This window comes from Chionomys nivalis, chromosome 12 (assembly GCF_950005125.1).
Source record: "Chionomys nivalis chromosome 12, mChiNiv1.1, whole genome shotgun sequence".
NCBI classification, from domain to species: domain Eukaryota; kingdom Metazoa; phylum Chordata; class Mammalia; order Rodentia; family Cricetidae; genus Chionomys; species Chionomys nivalis.
The window spans coordinates 55,024,295-55,044,928 of record NC_080097.1 but is presented as its reverse complement, the minus strand read 5'-3'; the positions used below and the strand labels follow the sequence as shown (position 1 = coordinate 55,044,928).

Below are 20,634 nucleotides of genomic sequence, written 5' to 3'. Positions count from 1 at the left end.
ACGAACAATGGAACCATCCCTAGGATTCAGGCATTGTAAAAGCAGACCTCCCCCCAGCCCAGTGAAGACTACTACCAGAACTGGAACAGACAGAGCTCCAGGGAACACACCAAGCAGAAATGCATGAATTTATACAAAGTAGTGCTAGGAGCCTGCTAAAACATAGCCACGTTAGTCATTTAAGATACTGCGTGCCTAGGAAGAAACCCAGCTGAAGTACTCTCTCCTTCTAACTAAAAAGTTAAAGACACAGTCATTCTTTAAGGAAAACAAAACCCCATGAATTCACACCATTAGGTAAAAAGTACACGGTTACAAACGACTCTACTTAAAGTGGGACTATGAGAGTCTTACCGTTTTCTCCTTTTCCAGAAACAGTAACTGGAAGAAAAAAAATAGGAGTAAATATACTATACATGAATTTTATTTCATTTTCATAAAACCTGAAAAACATTCTATCATTAAGAATGCAAGTACTTTTTTTTTTTTTTTTTGGTTTTTCGAGACAGGGTTTCTCTGTGGTTTTGGAGCCTGTCCTGGAACTAGCTCTTGTAGACCAGGTTGGTCTCGAACTCACAGAGATCCTCTTGCCTCTGCCTCCCAAGTGCTGGGATTAAAGGCGTGCGCCACCACCACCCGGCAGTACTTAACATTTTTAGACCTCTTTAAACTTCAGTGTGTTGAGAGAGTCCTTTACTGCTCTCCTCAATCCCACAGCGAGAAAGCGCTGTCCTTTAGAACACAGTACACGCTCAGCTGGCAAAGCACTGGCTGCGGAAACACAAGGGCGTGTGCTGATCCCCCACCCGTGTGCGGGAGGCGAGCACTTGGAATCCTAGTTGTGTGTGCGAGTTACAGGCTGACCCCTGGGTGGCCAGCCAACCTCACCTGGGCATCCATTCGGGGCGGGCGTAAGGGAACAGCACAGCTGGGCAAGGCCGGACGAAAGGAAACGTAATACTAATCAAGGTGCCTAGTTCCCGAGGGACGATGTCAGATGGATTTCTGACCTACGCACACATTCATATTTCCTTTTAACTGAAGCATGGTAACCATCATATTCAGGGAAAGATTGTAATAATTCATGTATACATGTAAAGTTCTCAAGTTAGGGTAGCTGACAGAGAAAAGGTACTCCATCTTTTTCCATTTTGTACTATTTTTAAAAAGTTTTTATTAGCTGGGCATAGTGGTGCACACCTTTAATCCCAGAACTCAGGAGGCAAAGCCAGGTGGATCTCTGTGAGTTTGAGGCCCGCCTGGTCTATAAACTAAGTTACAGGACAGTCAGAGCTATACAGAGAAACTGTCTTGAAAAAAACAAAAGTAAAATAAAATAAATTTTAATAGCTGTGTACTGTTTAACTGTTAATTATTTTAGAAGCCTCTGCGTTTTATGTTAAAAATCTAATTTTATTTTTGAAATTTTACTTCAAAGGTACTACTAAAGTTTTTTTTTTTAATCCCAGTGAAATTCTTAGATCTTTTTCCCTAGGCATTGTTTGTTGATCATTATTAACTCATTTATTCCCTTTACCTAATAATACAAATTTAAAGCCTGGTGGTTTGATTAAGTATCTGTGTAATAACATACTATTCTAAACAAATATATGAATAATGGAACCATCCCTAGGATTAGATGATGTGGGATGTCCTTCCCTATATGTGTTGCTTTTATTAGTTGTACAATGAAGCTGTTTTGGTCAATGGCTTAGCAGAGTAAAGTGAGGCAGGAAATCCAAACACACATACACACAGATAGTGCACGTGAGTGCGTGAGCAGAGTGGAAGGAGACACCATGTAGCCTCTGAAGAAATAACATGTGGCACTGGTAAGCCAGTCTTGTAGCAATAACAGATAAATAGAAATGGGTTAACCTAAGAGCTAGCTAGGAATATGCCTGAGCCATGGGTCAAACATTAATGCAATTAACATAGTTTCTGTGTGATTATTCAGTATGGGTGGCCGGGAAACAAAAGCATAGTCTCTGCTTATTTTTAGATACTATGAAGCAGACTTCCTCCCCAGCCCAGTGAAGGCTGGTACCAGAACTGAAACAGACAGAGCTCCAGGGAACACACCAAGCAGAAATGCATGAATTTATACAAAGTAGTGCTAGGAGCCTGCTAAAACATAGCCACGTTAGTCATTTAAGATACTGTGTGCCTAGGAAGAAACCCAGCTGAAGTACTCTCTCCTTCTAACTAAAAAGTTAAAGACACAGTCTTTCTTTAAGGAAAACAAAACCCCATGAATTCACACCATTAGGTAAAAAGTACACGGTTACAAACGACTCTACTTAAAGTGGGACTATGAGAGTCTTACCGTTTTCTCCTTTTCCAGAAACAGTAACTGGAAGAAAAAAAATAGGAGTAAATATACTATACATGAATTTTATTTCATTTTCATAAAACCTGAAAAACATTCTATCATTAAGAATGCAAGTACTTAACATTTTTAGACCTCTTTAAACTTCAGTGTGTTGAGAGAGTCCTTTACTGCTCTCCTCAATCCCACAGCGAGAAAGTGCTGTCCTTTAGAACACAGTACACGCTCAGCTGGTAAAGCACTGGCTGCGGAAACACAAGGGCGTGTGCTGATCCCCCACCCGTGTGCGGGAGGCGAGCACTTGGAATCCTAGTTGTGTGTGCGAGTTACAGGCTGACCCCTGGGTGGCCAGCCAACCTCACCTGGGCATCCATTCGGGGCGGGCGTAAGGGAACAGCACAGCTGGGCAAGGCCGGACGAAAGGAAACGTAATACTAATTAAGGTGCCTAGTTCCTGAGGGACGATGTCAGATGGACTTCTGACCTACGCACACATTCATATTTCCTTTTAACTGAAGCATGGTAACCATCATATTCAGGGAAAGACTGTAATAATTCATGTATACATGTAAAGTTCTCAAGTTAGGGTAGCTGACAGAGAAAAGGTACTCCATCTTTTTCCATTTTGTACTATTTTTAAAAAGTTTTTATTAGCTGGGCATAGTGGTGCACACCTTTAATCCCAGAACTCAGGAAGCAGAGACAGGCAGATCTCTGAGTTTGAGGCCAGCCTGGTCTACAAAGTGAGTCCCAGAACAACCAGGGCTACACAAAGAAATACTGTCTCAGAGGAGAAAAAAATAAGTTTTTATTTTTATTTTATGTATATGGGGGTTTGGCCTCAATGTTCCTGGTTCCAGACGCAAGCTGCTGTATGGGTCCTGGGAAATGAACCCAGGTCCTCTGCAAGAGCTTCAGGCCACATCTTCTCTTACCCTTAGAGTATCCTAAAAGCAGTCCGTCTACAATGTCTGAAAAGGTGGGAATTACTGTTCATTCTTTCTGGATGATCCAAAACCATGTTGGACAAGACTATTTCCAATACGTCACGGCTCCAAGCCCTCCCGTCATCCCTTACCTTCCTCGAATTCGATACTAAGGCATCTGCCATATCAGTTTTACACTCAGCACCAGCAAAGACGACGCTGACTACTCTTCAGCAGCGTGCCTTCTGGGCAGCCACACTACAGACCTGCCGTAATGTAGTCGTCTGGCTGGCTTATGCTTTTGGTCTGTTACAGAACACAATGTCCCAAATACTATGTTCCTTCTGATCCACCTTTCAGAGCCATGTGAACACTCCCGCCTCTCTAAAGCTTCCCGAGCCCCCACTTCCAGAATAAACACCACACTCTTCTGTTACTGCTGCTCACTCCCACATCCGTTCTCGTTCTCTTGCACTTCCTCATCGCCGACAGCATCACACATTATTCCATATTTTAAGAATGTATGTATGTGTGTGTGTATGTATGTATGTATGTATCAGCAGGACTTAAGCAAAATCAAATTTGAACTAAAATCTGTAGATAAGCTGAAACTACATGGGCACTTTCTTAACAAACCAAAAATAAATTTATTTATTCATCCACCAGCATCATAACACTAAAGAAATTGTGCAATTGCTTTGGAGCCTGTCCTGGAACTAGCTCTTGCAGTCCAGGCTGGCTTCGAACTCACAGAGATCCGCCTGCCTCTGCCTCCTGAGTGCTGGGATTAAAGGTGTGTGCCACCACCGCCTGGCTAAGATAAGTTTTTGATCATTACTTTTTTTTGAAATACACTTCACAGAAGCATAAAGTTTCTCAACCCATCTCAGATGTTAGGTAAGGCCTGAATATCTCAGCCCCCTGAGCACACATTAAAAATATGTTCTGTACAATAAAAATTATAATTGTAAAATTTAAAAAATTTTTAAGATAATGTCATGACTTGAATGAAAATTGCTGAGAAGTATGATACCGGCCACACTAATTAGAGAATAAACATAAAAATAAAACTGAGGGTTGGTGGAGACTCCAAGGTGATAGGGCTGCCAAGCCTGACTACCTGAGTTCAAGCACTCACTGCAGCCACATGGCGGAAGGAGACAACCATATTGTCCTCTGACCCTGCACATTTGCCATGGCGCCACACACAATAAGCAAATGTGGAAAAGAAATTTATTTTGTTGTTTCAAGACAGGGTTTCTCTGTGTAGCCCTGGAGTCCTGGAACTCGCTCAGTAGACCAGGCTGGCCTCGAACTCACTGAGATCTCTTTGCCTCTGCCTCTAGAGTACTGGGATTAAAGGTATATGCCACCACTGCCCAGAAAAAAAAAAAAAAAAAAAAAAAAGAACTTTTTTATAGATTAAAAAAAAGGTTGAAGATTCTCTTTATGATGGTGCAGCAGAGCCTTAGCCAAGCCAATGCTGCGCTCTTGTCATGTGGACTGAGATAGCTGGAAAACAGCAAACATGGGAATGGAGCACGGCATTCACAGCATCAGCACAAAAACTCTGAACCGCATCCTTACAACAAGCTTGTCTTCATGGTGTGCATGCAAATGTGACAAACTGGTCAAGACCCATGACACACCAATCTTGACATGAAGAAACTAGGGAATGGAATGTTGACTGTACAGTTAGCTGCAGCTGTGTGTCATAGACTATGGCAAAGAATCTCAGGCCAAGGGTGTCATCAAAGAGTGCCACAAATGCAAGAAACGAATAAAAAGGGTCAGAGTGGCCCTAGCTTTCCTTCTCTGGTGTCACTCAGTGTGGTTAGGAACTCACAGCTACTCATCTTCAAAGACAGCCACAGTTCTGGCAGGCTGCATGGGCCTGACCAAGGCAAACCGGTGCCCCCTGGAGACAATCAGGCTCAATATAGAAACTGGGTCTGCTTCTAGGCAATCAGCACTTTGTTGCTGGGACATCTGGTTCCATGAGAAGAGTGGTGATCACATGGTCCAAATTAATGCTACTTGGCCGTCCAACTGGCCCCGACAGTAACCAACCCTGTTGTTGTAAGGCCAAAAGATTAGAAGTCCTAGTGCCCAGGCTCACTACTGAAAACACATCAGGAGGATCAGCGTAAACCTTTGTTACTCTTTATTAACAGTGGAATTTAAATGTTTCCAGAACTGCGGAGGCACAGAGGGGAAGGCAAAAGCAAAATCATTGGCTGAAAGAATTTTAAGAAAGAATTCAAGCCAGGTGTGGCGGCACATGCCACCTGTCACTCAGGAGCAGAGGCAGGCCAGCCAAGACTACAGAGAGACATATCTCAAAGACATCATAAAAAAAAAAAAAAGGAAGGGAGTTCAGGTGTTTTACACACGCGCTCTCTCCATTCTGCCAGCTGTATGTATCTGTCACCAGAGCCGGCATCTAACAACTTAGTCTCACTTCCTGACAGCCCTCACTTAGCCTTAGAGGAAAACATCTAATGTTCCTATCAGTGTGTAGTTGTACATCTACAGCCAGCTTGGCTACATGAAGCTCATTCGCCAGCAAACTGGCTTCACTGTAGACACCCTTTAAGGGTCTTACTCTGTCTCAGAGATCCACCTGCCTCTGCCTCCTGAGTGCTGGAGTTAAAAGCATGTGCCATTCCACCCAGCAGGGATGATGGTGGAGGCAGAGGAAGGTGGATCTCTGTGAGTTTGGGGGGGGGGAAGATGGTGACTTCTCAAGGCCAGGTGACTTATGAAATGTCTTAGATACTCTAGCAATCACTACACAGTAGCACACATCTATTTTTTTAAAGCACTGCTGTTTCCCATCATGTGGGTGTTCTGTTTTACAATCAGACTTCTATGAGTGGACATCTGGGTTGCCTCCAATTTTGTGTTATTAAAACAATCAATAAATAACCCTGTGAATGTGCTATTTACTCGTGGAAGCTTATGTTCAGTGCAGAATCCTCACAGCAGGATTACGGATCTAAAAGTACATGTCTGTTGTATTTTTAGCTTTTCCCAAAAACCTTTTCAAGGATTTTGTGTTCCTTTAAGCAATGCACGCACACCCTGGGTCTTTTCAGTCTAAGTGTTTTCAAACTCTTGGTGCTACGGGGTGATTTTATAGTCTGCACTTGTAGATGAGCGTCAACATCTCATCCTGTGAACTGTTTATGTCTATCCATTTCTGGTTTTGTCTATGAGATCTGGCAATTCTAAGCTCCAGCGCGAGGGGCTTTCATTGGTGTCTCCTTAGAGATTATCCACTTTTCGTTTCTTCTAATGCTTGAATATTTTTATTTTTTAAAAAAAAATCAGATTAGCCGGGCGGTGGTGGTGCACGCCTTTAATCCCAGCACTTGGGAGGCAGAGGCAGGCGGATCTCTGTGAGTTTGAGACCAGCCTGGTCTACAAGAGCTAGTTCCAGGACAGGCTCCAAAACCACAGAGAAACCCTGTCTCAAAAAAACCAAAAAAAAAAAAAAAAAAAAAAATCAGATTAGGTCCACTTTGAAACAGCCAATTCCATTATCAGGAAAATTACCAACCTTAAAAAACTATGGTGGCAGAAATAAGTATTAAAAGTGAGGGTGGCTGCAGAAACGGGGATGTGACTCCTATTGTCCTAATCAGAGACAATTTAAGCAACAAGATAAACTCATAAAATGGGATTCAGAACTGCATGTTCATGGTAACAAACAAATGTATCAACTAAACAGGGAGGCTGGACCAGCAGGCTGGCACAGTGAGTAAAGGCACTTGTGACCCAAAATGGCAGAACTGACTCTAGCAAGTCATCCTCTGCCCCCCACCCCCCACACAAGAAATATATAGGAAGGGAGGTTATTCCTGCCTATAGAACTCTAGATAGTAAATGTAGATAAAATGGTGGCATTAGAAAAAAAAATCATCATTTGGTAACTACTTTTTTTTTTTTTTTTTTACAAGCAAGAATCTTCAGAGTAGCTGGGTGGCAGTGACCCATGCCTTTAGGCAGATCTCAATGAGTTGGAGGCCAGTCTGGTCTTCAGAGGGAGTTACAGGACAGCCAGGGCTGTTACACAGAGAAACTGTCTCAAAAAAACAAAAACAAACAAAAACAAAGCAAAATAATCTTCAAAGGACGCTATATAGGAGCCCAGGGCCAGTACCAGGAACAGATGAGTCAGAGTTTCAGTGCTCCATACGAGGTAAGATACCTGTCTGTCTTAGGCTGGGTTCTGTAGAATCAAATGTTGTGCTAGCTAGTTTTATTTTATTTTATTATTATTTGCCAACTTGACATAAGCTAGACTAACACAAGAGGGAACCACAGCTGGAAACTGCCCGTGTAAGACTGGCCGCAGGAAGTCTGTGACTGGTGTACGAGCAGAGCTAGGCAGTGAGCCATCCTCGTTGGCCTCTGCTTTGCTCCTACCTCAGGAGTTCCAGCTCTGACTACTTTCTATGATGGACAGTGATGGGGATGTGTAAGCCAAATAAACCTTTTCCTCCCCAAGCTGCTTTTGGTCATGGTGTTTATTTTCATTACAGCAACAGAAACCTTGACTCAGCATTAGGTGGGTGCTGAGACAGCGCCTGAAGTGTGGTCTGTTTTCCAGAAGAAACTGACAAAAAGCGGAAGCAAAGCAGAACAGAGCTGAGGGGACGCTGTGAAGGAAGCACAGGCTTTGCAACAGCAAGGCACTGAGCTCTGCAGGGAGCAGCCCAGCCCCATCTCTCTCAGGCACAGCCAGCAGACTGCACCAGAAAGGGTGTGACCTTGGGTGAGGCAAATCGCACAGAAAGAGCTGGGCTGCTGCCTCCTGACCGCACTTGCCACAGCTGAGCAGCAAGTCCTTCCTCGAAATCCCTGCGCTGAAACTAGAGATAACCCACACTGAAGGACATCCTACCAGGCCTGGGCCTGTGTTTTTAAAAATGTCATAAAGACTGAGGAACACTTCAGATTAAGGCGCCAAAGAAGAACAGCTGTAAAGTATGAACCCTTATTTATTTGCAATGCTGTGGATCAAACCAAAGTGTCTTGCACATGCTCACAACTGACTTTGTTCTATGAGATAGGGACTCAGTATGTAGTAGACTACTTAGCTCACAACTCAAACTGCTCTTGAACTCACAACCCTGTCTCTGCTGAGTTTGCAGTGCTGAGACTGCAGACCTGGGCCACGTAGCAGTCTCTAATGTGTAACCTTGACTGGACTGCAGAGCAGGAGGAGGAAGATGGAAGTTACCCAGTTTGCAGAAAAGGGTCTCAAGGGGAGGTAATCACACTATGCAAATTAAGCTAACACAGAAAGACAAATGTTTTCCATCATTTAAGGTTCAAACGTGACAGCAGAAATAAACCGTCTAGGGGACAAAGGAGAGTAATGAGAACTGTGAGAACAGGGATGTCAGGAGGATCATAAAAGAAAGTTCAAATTATATATGTGCAAAATCTTGGAAAAAATCTTAATCTTTACAGTAAGCAGGCATAGCATCCACAGCTTACTCTCAAACAATCAGGAGACTGTGACCGCAGGACCCAGGAGGGAGAAATAACAACACATAGGAGGAAATCTCTTCACAAGTGAAAGTAAAAGGCCTGGCCTCAGCCCAGTGAACAGGCTCACAAAGCAGGCCCCAGTATTTCAGAAGACAAGACAGACAGCAGTGGAAACACCTAACAAGGAAAATGAGGTTTGATTCATGTGTAATCAATCCTGAACAGAGAGGCACGGGACTTTCTCTTATCAGTGGTTGTCCCAACTTTTCCTCCAGGATTTGAGTGCTACCTTCCCTGTATTCTAGATTGCCTATTTCCAAATATGGCATTCTATTCCACTGCCAATATATCTGTCCATTCACTAGAATATGTAATCTTTAAAAACGTACCATTTGGGAGCAGTTTTAGATGCTCAACAAAACTAGGAGAAAGCAAGCTGTCATGTGCCCCTAACCGCCAACTAATTACAGATAATTGGTTTTACTTCTAGTAAAGATCAGGGTGTGGTGGTGCACAACTTTAATCCCGCTGCCCAGGAGGCAGAGGCAGGTGGATCTCTGTGAGCTGAAGGCCAGCCTGGTCCACACAGTGAGTTCCAAGTTAGCCAGGCTATACAGTAAAACCCCGTATTTGCCTTTCTTGGAGCCGTGTTAAGAGTAGAAGAAACTCCCCAGGTAGAAATGGGTCTGTTCAGTCACTGGCTAAAGGAAAGACAGCCCCACTCACTTAAAGTTGTGCTAAAGAGACAGAAGGAGCCGGGCGGTGGTGGCGCACGCCTTTAATCCCAGCACTCGGGAGGCAGAGGCAGGCGGATCTCTGGGAGTTCGAGGCCAGCCTGGTCTACAAGAGCTAGTTCCAGGACGGGCACCAAAGCTACAGAGAAACCCTGTCTCGAAAAACCAAAAAAAAAAAAAAAAGAGAGAGAGAGACAGAAGGAGCTAGGTCTTCAGGTTCTGGATTGTTCTTCGCCAGAGCCCCTGCCCTAATTTATGGGTGTAGGCATGTTGTAGGGTCCTTAAGTCTGCCACTTTTTCTGAAGTATTCAGTTTTCTGAACTCTCCAGAGAAGCAGAACCTTTCTTCTTTCTACGTTTCCGAAGCATGCTTCCCTTAAATTTGGGTTCTTGCCTCAACATTTTGGGGTTCCTGACCCTTAGTGTCATGTTGTCTGCCCTCCATTTGCTCCTCCAGTCAACTGTTGAGGTTTACAGCTTGCCTGCCCTGTAATTTCTCTTTGAAACATAATAAATTTTGTCATGTGCTTTTACTTAAATTCTTGAATTCTTCTATTAAGGAAACTAAGAACCCCAGCTTGGCAGTGGTGGCACACTCCTTTAACCCCAGCCCTTGGGAGGCAGAGGCAGGCGGATCTCTGTGAATTCGAGGCCAGCCTGGTCTACAGAGTGAGTTCCAGATCAGGCTCCAAATCTACACAGAGAAACTCTGTCTTGAAAAACCAAAAAAAGAAAAGAAAAAGTCAGGACAAAAGGCCATGGGAACAGCTAAATTCACTGAACAAGGTGGAGAGTACTGGAGATTGTGAAGCAGACACTTAACAATCCTGATTTTGGCTTTAATCCTTAGTTTTGGATTCAATCTAGCCACCTGGGGGATGGCAAAGAAGAATGTAAAGGGGAAGAGATGAGAGGCTCCTGACATCTTTATCTCCGCACCAATGAAGTAGACGCAGGTGGATCTCTTGTGAAACTGAGGCCAGCCTAGTCTATACAGACTTGCAGGCTAGCCAGAGGTACATAGTGAGAGCCCGTCTTAAAAAAAAATACATTGAGCATGTGTACATGATATTAAATATGGTCACTGTCTTAGGTAGGGTTACTATTGCTATGGTAAAACAACATGACCAAAAGCACCTAGGGGAGGAAAGGGTTTATTTGACTTACACTTTCACATCATAGTCCATCACTGAAGGGAGTCAGGACAGGAACCCAAACAGGGTAGAAGCCTGGATACATGAGCTGACACAGGTCACGGAGGAGTGCTGCTTACTGGCTTGCTCCACACACGGCTTGCTCAACCTGCTTTATTACAGAACCCAGTACCACCAGCAGAGGGATGGTACCACCCATAATGAGCTGAGCTGTCTCCCAGCCATCACTAAGAAAACCCCTGGTTGGACAGTGGCAGTGCACAGATTTAATCTCAGCACTATCAAGGCAGAGGCAGGAAGATCTCTGTGAGTTTGAGGTCAACCTGGTCTATAAAGTGAGTTCCAGAACAGCCAGGAGTATTACGCAGAGAAACCCTGTCTCAAAAAAACAAAAAGAAAAGGAAACTCCCTACAGTCTTGCATAGTATGATCTTATAGAGGCTCAGCTGAGGCTCCCTCTTCTCAGATGACTTTAGCTTGTGTTAAACTGATATAAAACCACCCAGCACAATAATAACAAGGATTTTTAGGTACTTACAGGAAATATATCAGTCATCTTTTGAAAGAACAAAATACATGTTCTTTACGTATATACATTTGGGGACGGAAACCTACACTCCTAGCACTTAGGAGGAAGCAAGAGGGCTACAGTGCATTTGAGGCCCCCTGGACTACAAAGTCAGGCCTTTGTATCAAAATGAATCAATAGAAACCTATCCTGGAATCGAGGCTCTCACTGCAGTGTTTCAGATAGGTGCTCGTCTGCTCAGAAGTGCGTGCTCCATTTCCAGAACACCCGTGTCTGCAGGAGTAGGAGGTGTTGACTATCTCCAGGCTGCAAGTGATGATGATGGGAGGGCTCCTTAGACAGTACATATAATCCCGACACTACCAGCAGCTTAGCATCAAAACCGGCACACTTGCCATATCTTTTTAAAAAAAAAAAAAATCTAGCTAAGAAAAAAAAAACATGAGGAGGCAGAGGCAGGCAGATCTCTGTGAGTTCGAGGCCAGCCTGGTCTACAAGAGGTAGTTCCTGGACAGGAACCAAAAGCTACGGAGAAACCCTGTCTCGAAAAATCCAAAAAAAAAAAAAAAAAAAAAAAAAAAAAAAAAAGAAAAGAAAAAACATGAAAAGCGTTCCACACAGAAGGCAGGCTCGGGGTTTGGACAACAAATCGTGTTGTCTAAATTAGTTTTCTCAAACATCAGTGTGGGGAAAGAAAAGGAAAAAAAGGAGAACAAAGGGGAATTCCGATCTAAAACTAAAACTCAGTATTATCCCGGTCTTCTCCACATATCACTCTGAAGGCCAGGCGGTTGCATGGATCACTGCGGTCAACTGTGCTCTAAGTAATGTCCTTCCACAGGGCTCAGTCTCCCTTCATCTGCAGACACACCTATGTCTGGAGAGGCAGCAAGAAAGGAGAGTAAAGGAAGTGCTCCCTCTAGTCAGTCATTTCTCTTTATTTCAAAGGCAGACGTGGGTCAAGGGGCTTACAGTCAAGCTGAATTCAACTACCCACAACCCACAGGGTAGAGACTGAGAACCTGCTCCTAAAAGTCAGATTACAAACAGACAAAACAGACAGACAGACACACAATTTAAAAATAAAGGGATGACAAAATAAAAATAACTGGACTTTTTGTTTCACTGTGGGTATTTTTCAAGTTAAGCTGTGCAATCTGACCCTGACTCGCATTTTTGGTGCTCCTTCAGCAAGTTTAGCTCATGCCGGTGCTGGGTGGTAGTGGTGGTGGCTGTAGTACATGCCTTTGGTCCCAGCAGAGGCAGACCAATCTCTAGTTCAGGCCTACAGAGCAAGTTCTAGGACAACCAGGACTTCACGGAGGAGCAGAGACACAATTCCAGCCGCCTCCAATTCCCCCATCTACCTCACCCCACCCCATCTCAAAAAACAAAAGAAACATTTAAATCTAGTCAATTTTAATTAACTCAACAATTTTAGCAAACATTCTGGTATTAAAAAGGATGAATCAAAATCATTACATTCAACAAATTTACTATTTGGAAAGGTATGCCATAATTTATTCTGAGCATAGCTACGGAGATAACTAAAAAATGAGGCTCAGCATGTAGGCAACTGACACGCAGGCCTGATGACCTGAGATCAATCTCAGGAACCTGCGCAAAGGTGGAAGGAGAAAACTGACCCCACAAACTTGGCCTCTGACCTCCACAAATGAGCCTTAGCCTATGTGCACCCTTGTACGTCACATAAAAAATAAATTATTTTTGTTGTTTTGAGACAGGATCTCTCTACATAGCTCTCTGTCTGTCCTGGAACTCACTATGTACATCAGGCTGGCCTCGATCTCACCAAGACATGTCTGTGTGTGTCGCCTTAGTGCTGAGGTTGAAGTCCCAGCTGTTTTATTCTAAGTCAGGGCTTCACTATGTAGCTCAGGCCAGCAGCACACACTCTTTCCTCTAAATCAATGTTCTCAGGTGCGGCCATTTTCTTAAGGATGTTGCCACTTAAAAACCCAGTGGTGGTAGAGCGCTCCTTCAGCTGGATCTCTGTGAGTTGGAGGGCAGCCTGTCTACAGAGTGAGTTCCAGGATAGCCAGGGTGGTTACACAGAGAAACTCTGTCTCAAAAAGCCAAAGATAAATAAATGTCTTTCTATGTACAGAAGCCTAGCTTTTCTTTTTTCCCTTAAGATTTACTTATTTATTATGTATACAGTGTTCTGACTCCATGTATGCCTGCAATGCAGGCCAGAAGGAGGCACCAGAATGCATTATAGACGGTTAGGAGCGACCAAGTGGTTGCTGGGAATTGAACTCATGACTTGTGTAAGAGCAGCCAGAGCTCTTAAGCTAGGAGTCATCTCTCCAGCCCCGAGAACTTTAAACAAGTACTTGGTTCAGAGCTAAGCAAATCCAGAGCCACAACTGAGGTCTAGAGTCTGCCATCTTTATTTTTTTTCATTCTTGTATTTACCACATATGCTTCCCCCATGGAATGGTTGTCCTGTAGATAACTGGGCTGTCAGAAAATTAAAACCACATCATTTTGGGGAAACCAAGGGACTGCTTTGTCTTGGATTTTCATTTGATAAAGCTGGTATGAGAAAAGCACAGAAAAGGGCCAGCCGGTATAAAACATATATATTCAATTATTCAATATCACAGACAGTAATGGCCTCCGGTGTTTGGACGACAAAGAATTTCGTTCCACGTTAAAGGCAACCTATCTGAACCAAGAGGTTAAGTCCTTTTAGTAAAATGTGATGCTATTCCTTTATTCCAGGAAATCAGGTAAGAGCTACGTGGTAAAAATTAAAAAGGGAAACCAGCAAAAGTAAAAATAAAGCAAAGCCCAAAGATTAAAGGTATAAAAAATACAAACCATCAAAATAAACAGCCAAGAAAAGCTAACCGTGCTATGCACCTCTCGTTCAATTCTTTCTGCCTCAAGACAACATCGCGTATAAATTCAGCACTGACATTCGAAATGATCTTTAAAAAGGGTCAAATACTGCTCAAACGAGAGGATGGCATTCCCTGTCCCCGGACTGAGCCCTCACTGCAGACCTTGCAGACACACCTCCCTCGCCAGGCCGGAGGCCGCGCTTCTTCTCGCGCAGTCAGGAGATAAACAATCTGGGAGAAACAAGATTTCTTTGTTTGTTGTTTTTAAGGCCAAATTGACTTCACAAGCCATCTATGAAGGGCGATTTTCTCCAGTTCCAAAGGAAAGGCCTTTGTGACCATTCCGTCACAGAAGGGTGGAAGCCCCAAGGCGACTGCAGCCACCCGGAAGCACCGGACGTGGGCGGCGCGCAGGCCCGAACTCGGGACCCCAAGAGCAGCGAGCCGTGAGCCGGAACCCTCGGCCAGGGAGCCCACCCGCGGGGCAGCGCGGGCCGGAACCAAGTCCAGCCCGTGGGCTAACACCCAGCGCCGCAGCCCCGGCCTGCCCACCGCGGCCCGGCCCGTCGCCCGCGCCTCCCGTACTCACACACGCACAGCTCCACCACGTACGCGTAGTAGGACCAGACGACCACGAAGGTGATGAAGAGCACCGGAACCCAGCCCACCACGCGTTGGCAGCAGCGCCAGAGTGTCCAGGGCGCCATGTTCCTCCGGTGACCCCCTGCGCCCGATTCCCACGATTCTGCAGGGCTCCAAGACCCCGGTCGTTCTTCCGCCAGCTCCCCCTCCCCCGAGGTACGGCGGCCCCGAGCAAAGGCGTAGGGCGACGCCGCAACTCCGCCCCCTGGGGCGGCCCGGCTGGGCCCGCCCCCACCCCGCATCCCGCCGCTCCGCCCCTAGCCCGGGCGCCGGGCTCTCCCCGTAGGGGGTGGGGCTTCCCGGCCGAATGAGGCGGGGCCTGAGGTTGGGCGGGGCTCTTATCAGGCCCGCCCACGGGATTTGGGGAGGGGTCTGGGTGGAAAGGAGGAGAGAGTGCTAAGGGTGTAGGAGACCACCCAGGACAGGGTGATAAGAGCGATGGGGATGCACATGGGGAGAAGAATGAATCCTTAGCCACCGTGGGGACTTCAGTGCTCAGACAAGTTGGGGTCCGTTTTTATATAAGGCCATACTCACTCCAGTATGCAAGCGAAAGAGTATTATATACATTAAAATAAAAGACTTCATGATTCTGATGTGTCTCCAGCGAAGAATCCCTGAGATAATGTGATCCTCATTCCATCCTTCACCCCCATGATTTTTTGAACTGGTAGGTGCCTGTGATTTAAGGTGAAAGACATTTACAGCCGGTTATTTTGATTTGGAGCCCACATTTAAGGTTACATCGTGAAAGCAGAATATATAAACATTCCTTTCCCGGCACTGAATTTTCAAAAGTTTATTTACTGCTAGAGATCGCTAAGCAATGACTGTAATCCTAGTAGACTCTAGAAACCATGCTGTGAAGCATCATAATGCACCATCATTAGAAATAATTCTAAAAAAAAAAAGTAGTAATTCATTTCTTTGCTTTGAATATGGATGCTCACAGTGTGTGTGTGGAGGGGGTCTGAGGACATTTTACTGGAGTGAGTTTCTCCTCGTGGGTACTGGAACCACACTCAAGTCAGGTTTCCCACCCTGAATTTCACTGACCCCAGACTGCATGCTTTATTTATTTATTTTTTTTAGGTTTATTTATTTATTTGGCAGTGGGGCATGAAGACACACGCCTTTAATCCCAGTGCACTTAGGAGGAAGAGGCAGGTGGATCTCTGTGAATTTGAGGCCAGCCAGAACTACATAGAGTGTGACCCTGTCTCAAGAAATACATTGTTTTTCTTTTAGTGTATGAGTATTTTACCTGTAGGTTTGTCTGTGCACCATTTGGGTGCCTGGTACTGAGGAGACCAGAATAGGGCATCAGAATCCTAGAACTGGAGTTACAGATGATTTAGAACCACTAAGTGGGTGCTGGGAACTGAACCCTGGTCCTCTGCAAGAGCAGGAAGAACTTCTCGCCAGCCTCAGACAGCATTCTTAATGCCAGTTCCTGCCACTGCCATGGCAGTTTGGGTTTTAGATAAAGTAAGATTTTAGTTAGCTACTCTTCTCTAAAATCTCCAGGAAGAAGGCAGCTGCTTTTACAGTATGATAAAGATTTAGTAAAACGAGTACTAATATTTAACCACCACACAGTACTGTTTAAAGTGAGAAAATGAGAAATGGCCTGGCCTCAATTTTCAGACTACATATTAGTGACAAAGTCGACACAAGGTCAACTAAGGATGCTGAGGTGGATAAGATTCAGCCAGTTTTCTAGAAAGGTGCTTCTACGTCTTGCTTATAGGGGGAAACATGGGATGTGGAGGTTAGGGGTATAGCCCAGTGGGAGACCGCCTCAAGAACAGGTGTAGCGATAGGTTCAATCAGCAGTGCGGTGTGTGTGGGGGTGGCTATGATGGAATTAGGATTGACAGAAAAACTAATATTAAAACTGCTGTCTCATGAGCCTGGTGTGGTGGTGTCCCCGTTAATCCCAGCACTGGGGAGGCAAAGGCAGGAGGATCTCTGTGAGTTCAAGGCCAGGCTGGTCTACAGGGTGAGTTCCATGACAGCCAAGGCTACACAGAGAAACCCTGTCTCAAAAAACAAACAAAAATACTGTCTGAGGGCTAGGATTGGCATGTAGTAAATGAGCCCCCGTTTCTCCTGCCATCGCTCTCTATAAAACTGTGCTAAAAAGCTTACGCCCTTCACAACTTCTCTGTAAAACAAAAAATTTCTTTGTTGTGTCATTCACTGGGCCCTGCACAGCTCTAGAGACTGGCCAAATTGGGGTGTCTTAGTCAGGGTTTCTATTGCTGGGAAGAGACACCATGACCACAGCAACTCTTATAATGGCAAACATTTAATTGAGGTGGCTTACAGTTCAGAGGTTCAGTCCGTTATCGACATGGTGGGAAGCAAGGCAGCATGTCAGCAGACATGGTGCTGGGGAAGGAGCTGAGAGTTCTTACATCCTGACCCATAGGCAACGCTGGGTGTGGCTTGAGCATATATGAAACCTCAAAGCCCACCTCCACAGTGACACACTTCTTCCAACAAGACCACACCTGCTCCAACAAAGCCACACCTCCTGATAGTACCACTCCCTATGAGCTTATGGAAGTCACCACCACATGGGGCATTAGGGGAATAAAGGACCGCTTTACAGAAGAGCAGAGATTGGGTGGTGTTGGCTCTCTGATAGCGAAGACTCAGCACCCTAGGTCTTAGTCAATGCTCTGTTGGTGTAGAGACGCTATGACCACAACAAATCTTATAAAAAGAAGCATTTAATTGGGGCTTGCTCACAGTTTCAGAGGTTTAGTCCAGTGTCATCATTATGAGGAGCATAGAAGCACAAAGGCAGACATGGTACTGGAGAAAGAGTTGATATATATCTATATATACTCTCAAGTATATAGTTCAGGCTGTGCTCAAACTGATAGTCCTCCTACCTCAGCATCCCGGAGCTTGAATTGAAGATGTCCTCCACCACACCTAACCTAATGTAGAAAGAATTCTTCTTTGCTCCTTCCATCTTGTAGCTATGGCGTGAATCCTTGGCATTCCTTGATTACTGTGTCCTCCAAGATCCACCTCCCTTGTCACCTGGTGTTTTGCTTTCCCGCCGTTCTCTCAGCGTCTCAGATTGGATTAAGGCTGACCTCTGATCCAGGAACCTTGTCCTAACCAGTACATGAGTGATGACTTACTTCCAAGAAGGACCACATCCCCACTTCCTGTGGGTGAGCACCTCAGCTTATCTTTGGGGAGGCACAGCTTAGTAGAGAACATAATTTTGAATCTAACTGAAGTGAATCATCTTGCCTATTACTTTGGAAGGTTCTTGAAGCGAGAAAGTATTTATTGTGAATCAGTGTCATATGGGTAAGAAATATTTGGCAACTGTAAAATGAATGTTTGAAGGTTTCTGTCTAATGTTTCAGTCAATCAGTCTCTGATCTCTAAGTGAGTGCCATGTGTATGTGTCCCTAAAGACAGTAGTAACTTTTACAAGGGTTAAGGAAATATTTCAGAGCTGGGCAGTGGTGGCGCACGCCTTTAATCCCAGTACTCGGGAGACAGAGGCAGGCAGATCTCTGTGAGTTCAAGGCCAGCCTTATCTACATGAGTGCGTTCCAGGACAGCTGGGGCTGTTACACAGAGAAACCCTGTTAACCCTGTTTCAAAAAACCAAAAAACAACAACAACAAAAAGTTTTTGTCTTAAAGTCACCTTTGGGGCAGGTTGTAATTTTCTTTGGGCATGGTTAGGGTTACAGTAGCCCCCGCTAACATTTTGGAAATGTGTCTTTAGTGCTCACACACACGCATTAACTCCTGCTCTACTGCTCGTGAGTAGTAGGAACCAGCATCCCCAACCCCTTCTCTTCCTCAATGGGCAGGCACGTGACTTCACTCTATCTCTGCCCCTTTCGAGTTAAGGTAGGGTCATGATGTGAACGGAGAAACTGCATTTGATGACAATCACTCAGACGACGGGTTTGAAAGAATAGTGAGGACAGAAGACTAGAGGAGCAGCGGGGAGGCTGAAGCAGTTCCCAGGCATGCGGAGGCAGCCTGACGTGGGACTGAGTGCAGAGAGAAGCTGTTCTGAACTTCAGGTTACCTTTGATGCACTGCTCCAAAACACAGCAGTGAGAGAAGATGGAAAGTGAAAATATCACATCCTCCATCCCCAACCTTTATTTTCCCCACAAAAGAAATAGGAAAAAAAAAATGTCTCCAGTCTCTCAGACAGTGACCTCCTTCCTTCCCTCCTGTCCTCCACCTCCTTTTTTTACCAGCTGCCAGTTAGCCCTGACGATTGATTTCTGGGGTCTCCATTACAACCACCAGCAGGAACCTACGTATAGTTCAAGTTCTCTCTCCGGATTGAGGGAGAGGACTGACATAAAGCACGCGGGTGTGAGTGTGCAAAGAGTGCAGGTGAATCAGATGTGGTAGCACACCTGAGTTCCAAGCACTCACTCACCTGAGGCCAACACGGACTGAGAGTTTAAAAACAGGCTTCCTGGGCCACACGAAGACCTTGTCTCGATAAACAAAACAAAGAAACTAATTCATATGTCTCAACTAAAGCAGAATTCCACAACACATGAAGAAAAAGGACTATAAATAAAACCCAGGAGAAGACAACTGCTGATGGCTCAGAGGTTAAGAGCACTGACTGCTCTTCCGGAGGACCCGGGTTCAATCCCCAGCACCCACATAGCAGCTCAAAACTGTCTTTAACGTCAAGATCTGACACCCTTACACTGCAGTACATGCAGGCAAAACACCAATGCACATAAAATAAAAATTAAAAGAAAAAGTCAGCAGAAGAAAGAATACAGGGACAGAGTTGTGGCTCGTGGGGGAACACAGAACCCTCACAGGAGAGCACTTTGCTTGAACCCCAAGAAAAGAAGTCATTAGCCCAGAATGCATGGAGGCCTTGGAGGAACCAACAGGCCTTGCTGAGCTCCTGTTTATTACCATTATGTCATACGTTTCTCCTCCAATCACATTCCCGCTCCACCATTCCTAAGGATGGATGGGTTCCCTGTTAGATATTCATACTTAAAGGCTCCACATCACATAAAACACATAGTAAATATATCCCGATGGTTTTCTGTAGCTCACCTTTGGTGCCTCGGCTATGGAATTCACAGTGGATGAAGACTCAGTTCTCAACGCACTACCCACGTAAAAATCTTTCTGAGAACTGCAGGTGGGTTGTGTCTTGCTTTAGGAACAAATGACTCAGTAGATTCTGTCAACCAAAAAAGGCAAGTTGAGGCACATGGGTATGAAAATGTAGAATTAGAGGCAATTCACTGATGATCCCTGAGGGACCAGGTTCTAGAGATCCAGAGCTAGAACCCCTCATGGTGTGCAGGGGTCTGGTGCTTTTCGGGTTTCTGTATGTGTGCTAGGGATTTTATGTAGGCCTCAAGGAAAGATGTGATCTAGTCCTGCCCCACTTCATCCCCAGCCCATGGGCAACAACTCCATAAGAGAGATACAGATAGCCACACTGATTGAGTCAATTAAAAGTATGAGTCCTTTAATTTTTGGCCAGTGACCAAGAGTGGGTTATGTCTTTTGATGTCAAAGCTCAGGGGTATAGCATTTTTTTTTTTTTTTTTTTTTTTTGGTTTTTCGAGACAGGGTTTCTCTGTGGCTTTGGAGCCTGTCCTGGAACTAGCTCTTGTAGACCAGGCTGGTCTCGAACTCACAGAGATTCACCTGCCTCTGCCTCCCAAGTGCTGGGATTAAAGGCGTGTGCCACCACCGCCCGGCAGGGGTATAGCATTTTTAAAGGCAAAAAAACACAATTACATCAATGTTGGATGAGGGTCAGAGTAACATTTCTTTTGACAGAACATAGTAGTTATTTCAGATACAACATGGCAATTAATTTTGATTTATACCTTTGGTTATTTAAGTTTATATAAATATTAATTATTTTGGTTAGTACACCTAAGCCATGCTCAGG

General features: G+C 44.9%; 1 protein-coding gene across 6 annotated transcripts in view; it reads right to left on the bottom strand.

Moving 5' to 3' along the window:
- The window catches only part of Zdhhc20 (zinc finger DHHC-type palmitoyltransferase 20), a 68,262-nt gene extending 53,393 nt beyond the window's left edge, over positions 1–14,869 (bottom strand). For 5 of the 6 annotated variants that reach the window (XR_009058100.1, XR_009058101.1, XM_057785746.1 and 2 more), the window contains exons 1-3: positions 14,633–14,856; positions 2,327–2,353; positions 355–381 (exon numbers count right to left, since the gene is read on the bottom strand). Coding sequence is in view for 3 of the 6 variants with exons in the window: in XM_057785746.1 (XP_057641729.1) it covers positions 355–381; positions 2,327–2,353; positions 14,633–14,750 (172 nt within the window). In the remaining 3 variants the exon portion in view is untranslated. Of the gene's footprint in view, positions 1–354; positions 382–2,326; positions 2,354–14,632 lie in introns of all 6 variants that reach the window. The other variant, XM_057785749.1, reaches the window with a different exon arrangement.
- Positions 14,870–20,634: the final 5,765 nt, after the last annotated feature.